General features: G+C 39.8%; 1 protein-coding gene across 1 annotated transcript in view; it reads right to left on the bottom strand.

Annotated features, from left to right (window-relative positions):
* Positions 1 to 1,132: 1,132 nt before the first annotated feature.
* The window catches only part of PPP1R14C (protein phosphatase 1 regulatory inhibitor subunit 14C), a 53,887-nt gene continuing 49,019 nt past the window's right edge, over positions 1,133 to 6,000 (bottom strand). The window contains exon 4 of the mRNA XM_082305660.1: positions 1,133 to 2,447. Coding sequence (XP_082161786.1) covers positions 2,373 to 2,447 — 75 coding nt within the window. The 3' untranslated portion in view covers positions 1,133 to 2,372. The remainder of the gene's footprint in view (positions 2,448 to 6,000) is intronic.

Genomic DNA, 6,000 nt, shown 5'->3' with positions numbered 1-6,000 from the left:
AGACCCCAGCTCAAAATTCCAAACATTACTAACAAGTCTCAAACCAAAAGGTTTTTTTTTTCCATTTTGGACATAATAAACTTGGTGCTTACAAAAGGCTCTCAATGGTTTACAAACCAATAGGCTTTCCAGAAAGAGGTCTGTGAAAGTACTTGCCTAGTCAAACATCAGAATTTTGCTAGTAACTAAAACCTCTTTACTAACACCACTTATTTCTGCCTCCAAAGTTGAGGCAAAAAAATCTAACAGAAAGTCCCTTACCTCAGGAGATAAGGATGCTTTTCCTGTAACTCTCCTTCAAAGGGTGATGTTGATCCAAACTTGGTCATCTAGATCTAGCTACATCAGATCCTCTGCAAGGAGCACAGATCAAGGAGAGAGAATCTCCTTGTGGCAAGAGAGGTCATTCACACGCACCTCTTTCAGAACCAAAGACATCCCACTGATAATCCTGACAACAACAGTGGGAGATCCCAACACAGAAACAGATGAAATCACCACCTCTCCCACCCTGATTTCCCCTGGAGCACAGGTTTCACTTCACAGTTTTAAAAAATTTTGCTGGAAGACTCCTTAGGCAACCAGAGCTGAACTGCAACTTCAGCAAGGTACAAGATTTAAATTTTAAGATGCTGCAGGCAAAACAACCAAGTCTTTTCTTAGGGCTGCTGGAATTTCTTGAGGAGAATTCAGAGGGGTGCAGAAGGGAAGAAAGGTAGAGTGCCTCTTGCTGAAAGACACCCTTCTGCCACACCTTCAGTAGAGAACTGAGTGTCACCAAGTGTAAGCCCTCCCTACTCTCACCTCCGGTGGAAGGAAAAAAAGGAAGCAGCAGCATTTATCTGCAAGAATTTCCAGGTTGTTTTCTTTTTCTTTTTAAATCCCCCAGGGCACAGGGACGGAAGGCCTCATCTGCAAAAGACTTTCAAAAGTGAGACTGTGCACCAGGTTACAGGAGCTTGGCTGAGTGATACCGGGCAAGGGCTTTTGTTGCACATTAAAAGCCAATCAGGGTCTATACAGCTGGGTTCCCATGTACTTACCACCCCACAGGCTTCTCTTTCTGATGAGCAAGTCCATTTACCAACCTACTCAGCAACAGTAGTCTTCTAAAGTGTACATGTAACAAGTCACAAGTTGTTCCATTTATTTGAGTAAATATCTGGTAAATAAAATCATCGGTAAACATTACAAAATTAAATACATTAAAAAAGCTTGCCAGTATACATAAAATTCACAAACATGTACTTCTTTTGAAAAATAAAATATGTTCAGAGCACCCTTGATATAAAATGCCTGATTAGTGTTACCTACCAGCATATGGTAGCTTATTGAACATTTTAGTTAGGACATTTTCCAGGAGGGAGCAGGGATCTCTCTTCTGTTCTTGCTTTTACAAGTAAGAGAGCCCAAGTTAAGAAGTCTCCCCACGTCTCAGGGCAGAGCCATAAACAAAAACTATAATATTCTTTGCCTACCTTAATAGGAGAGGAATCTGCATTCGATTAAAACCACATCACTAAATGCAAGACAGTGCTTGTAATTCATTTTGGTAGCATTGCCTTTCCTCCACTGTGAAGCAGCTTTTAAATGGTGACGGACATTTCTCTCGGTATCACTGCAGGCCCTTATTCAGTATAGGTTGCCACAGTTCCGAGACACCATGAGGTGGAGAGTAAATGATCTGGTAAAGCATCAAAGTCAATCAAATAACTTTAAGTCTACAGATAAAGCCCTTAAAATTCCCAGTTCTCATAGGCTGCGGTCTGACCAAGGAGATATGATGAAATTCTTCACTGGGCTGCTTTAAGGGTATTTAGAAAAATGGCAGCACTCATTTTAGTAATCTAAATTGGTACCTTCTGGTAGCAAATTTGCAATAACCACCATTTAAATAATTTACCGTAACAAACTTTTCCTTCCATCCATGTGAAACAGTATTCACAACCCACTTTATAATTTATGTACAGACAAGCACAAGAAACTTGACATCCATGAGTTAAATGTACAACCAACTTAAAAAAACGTTATCCAACTAGTTGTAAGGAGAAGTCTCCTAGCTCTGTAAATTTACAAGATCTTCTGGTTCACCACGTAGGCTTGCTGCCCCTCATCACTAACTCTTAGATTCTTCACTTGCTTCAGTAATCCTCAAGTGAAAGTTGAGCAGCATCCAAATGGTTGATATTCTTGATACAAAAAATGGACACTTAAAAAAGAACCCTTAAAACACACAAAAGAAATTCCTTGAGTCAAAACTGAATGAAATCAAAAAAGTTGTGGAGAAAGACAACTATTTTAATAAAGGTCTTGTATTCAAAGTCCCATTTCCCTTGCCATGTCTTTTACAGAGTGCTACTACTTCAAGTTATTTATATACTCTTCTTTTGAGGGGGACTGAGTTTCCTCATTCCTCTTATCCGAGTTAGCAGCTCTTTGATAAATTCCTAGGAAAAAAGATTAGAAAATATAAGTCATTTTTATGATCCCGTAATACCATGATTTTGAGTTTAAAAAAACCAAAATATCAAAGCAAACTCTACATTTTTATTTAAGCTTTTACTGCTAAGCTGGAATTTCTCCGGCCTGATCTCCAGGAACCTTATATGCATGCTCTCATCACACAGTGGAGGTGTGAACAACTAGCTTTTCCTCTGCATGAGTGTTCAGGCTCAGTTGCTAGCTGTCTTTCAGGCTTTTACTACATAGGGCCTTCTACCAACTGTTGAATCAAGCAAATCTATGGCTGGATACAATGCAAATAGTCAAAGCAGACTTTCACAGTTTAAGCCTGCAGAGAAATCGTCACTCCTGCCAAAAGAGGTGTTTCTCTCTCCACTCTCCATGTGGGCACTAGCATTTTGGTTGGCTGCATACTCAGCTGGAACAGAAAGCTGATCTGGCTAAAAACTCAGCTGTTTTTTCCTCTTGCCCTGCTACCTTCCAAGCTGGCTCAGCTCTCCGACCAGGCTCACCACTCAGCCCCACACCAACACTCATGCCAGACTGAGGCAGGGCAGAAACAAGCAGCCAGAGGCAGCACCACTGGCTTATGCTGGGTGAAACTGGTTGTGGAGCTCAGTGAATGAGACTATTCTTATAAAAAAAAAAAAACCAACCAAACAACAACAACAAAACAAAACAAACCACACACCCACACCCCCCCCCCAAAAAAAAAAAAAAAAAACACACCAAAAAAAACCCAAAAAAAACCACCTTAATGGACCAGGTCTTTATTCACAGTGATATTTTCTCCAGTTTCAGCAGATTTTCTCTTTTTAAATTGTGAGAGAACTGAAGCTTACAGACTTGCACCATTATCTGAAATCCTTTTGGTATACAGTCTCTTATAATAACTGCAGATGCATTAAAAGCTAAATCACCCCCTTACTGTCACATTGGAAGAATAATGTTTACCCATAGTACTATGTATACACCTACAAAAAGGATCTTATCATGAAATCATTTAGCTATAAATATGGAATGTAATTATGGATTTAGTCAGTCAGGTTGATGTGAAAGTACAAAAAGCATGACTTCCTTGAGGCTAAAAATTCCAGTGAACAAGGTCACCACCTAAATGACAACACGGTACCTTTCAAAAAAAGTCACATTGAAACTTGTATTATCCAGGTGCTACACTGTGCATAAGGAAAGTATCTGTAAATGTGTATTTTAACTTGAGAAAGATGTCAGGTTTTTCTGGTGGGAGCGCAATCTTGGCAAGTATCACCCCAGCAGAGCAATTTCCTTTCCTGACAGCTTACGCACGTCTATACTGTACTGCATGTACTTTCGCACCATGGTTATTGTTGCACCCAGACTAGCTGTGGCTTCAACTAACAGCAAAGGCACAGCAGCATACACATCAGTGTGGGCTACAAATGCTCACCGAAAACCTTTATGTTCTGGCCTCCTCTCCTGAACTAACTAGATCAAGGCCAGTACAGGAATACCTCTCTGTATATCAATATTGCGCTTCCCCTCTGGATAGACAGATAGCCTAAGCAGCTGATCAGAAAAGCAGATTTAAGACCCCAAACCTTCCCCCTTCATCCTCTAGAAACTGCCTTTTTCCACATAGACACAAGCCACTGCAACAATACCCACTCTAAACTTGTCAGAGTACAGTACTTAACTATTCAGAGGTGAGAAAAAGGAGGAAGACAGGTTTACTCTAAAAATTCACAGCTTTCAATGCACTATGCATTGGTTCTGTGTTATCCTTTAATCATTGTAAAGGCCTGCTAGATAATGCAAAACTGATGTGGCATGGTGCCGTTCAAAACATCCTAAATATACTGTAGGATTTTTTACTATCAAACTTAAATGAAGCCCTGCACTGAAATCATTATAGAAATAAACTTTCTAAAGTGATCTTAAAAGATTTTTACTTGGGATTAATGCAATTGGTATTGCCTTTCAACAGCTCTTTCCATAAAAAGCTATACTCCCATGCCAAAACATCAGATTAAGACCGCTTTGAGAAGGAACGGGCTTAAGTCCATTTCTTCCCTTTGAATGACTTTATTAGTCGTCTGTTAAAGCCATAAATACTCTACACCACCTTCACTCACCATCAGGGCAGCAACAAGACGCTGCAACTGGAAACTGTCCAACTGCTTCACAGAAGTTGAAAGTAAGAGCATTTCAGCAATGGGCATCTGCGGAGCGGACAGGGAATTCTGTGGCACTCTGACTGTACCCATTTGGGACATCCCTGTTTGAAAGGCACCTCCGCCATTTCTCTGTCCATTTTCTCCCACAACTCAGAAGGATTTGGAGCAAGTTTCCCTTGGATATGAAATGCAGCCAGGGGTCAGTTGCTTTTCAATATGACATTAAAGCAAGGGAGGGGAGTTTCTCCCCTTATACTCTGAAGCAGTACCACAAGCGCCTTCTTTTGTAAAATAAGATATTTGCTTGAAGTTTTCAATATTAACACTGCCTAGAAACTTCTTAGTGCTGCCAAAATAAACCAAACTGTAGGGGCAACCCCCTAACCAGATTTGAAGTAATTGAGGCTGTTCTTAAGGAAGGGGAAGGGAGCTGTATTCACTTGAAGAAGTACGTATAACAATTGAAAATGCTTTACCCCTCAGGAACTATTTTTCTTGATAAGAGCGTCTGCAGTACCAAACAGTAAAACCCAACAAGAGCATTTTGTATGTGGCAAACATTTTACATAATGCAGTAGTGCTGTTGAACACATCCCATGGGTGTGCAAACCACACCATTGGTGTAGTACTTTTCTGATTAAGTATCATTTTGCATCTGATGCTTGCATGGAGCCGGCTGTCATTACAGCGCTGTGCCCTGGTGCTTGTGCCTTTCTTGTTTTGCAGCTCCTCCTCAAGGAAAGGCAGCATTCTAGAAAAGATGCACATTTTCCCTCTTGGAGGCAGGAAAGGAGACTTCACAGTATTCCAATAAGCCTTCACTTTATAAGTAACTGACTCAGCTTTAACACCCATTTGTTTTCTTTAAACATCACTGAAAAATTGCAGTTTTATTCCTTGTGGACATCTGAGTCAAGGCTTAATAGAAAGCTTAATATCCACATCTACCTCAGCCTCATACACAAAACTCATTTTACACAGAGTGTTTTCTTGAAATCCCCTCTAGGAGATATGCTAAAGTTTAGCATCATGCATTTGAAAGCTGATCACGTACCAATCTATGTTAAAAGTAGTTCTGTAACACAGGTTGGATTATCTGCTTATATATGCTTATATAATACTTATTTAATTCTTATTTAATTCACAGAGTTGGAAAACATTCAATGATAATTCAGCTAAAGATTCAAGAACTTATGAATTATTCCTTGGAGGGCTACAGCCAGAAACACACAGGTCACATCTACTTTTAAGAGAAGAAGAATCTCATACCAGCACTTTGGGCCAAGGTAAATGGAAAGAAAGAAAAAAAAAAAAAAAAAAAAAGGAAAAATGTACACAAACTCAGTTTAAATTCTTTTCACAGATTTTCTGCAAGGAAGCC

Source organism: Platalea leucorodia, assembly GCF_965183815.1.
Source record: "Platalea leucorodia genome assembly, chromosome: 3".
In the NCBI taxonomy this organism is placed as follows: domain Eukaryota; kingdom Metazoa; phylum Chordata; class Aves; order Pelecaniformes; family Threskiornithidae; genus Platalea; species Platalea leucorodia.
This window is presented reverse-complemented; position numbering and strand designations above follow the sequence as displayed.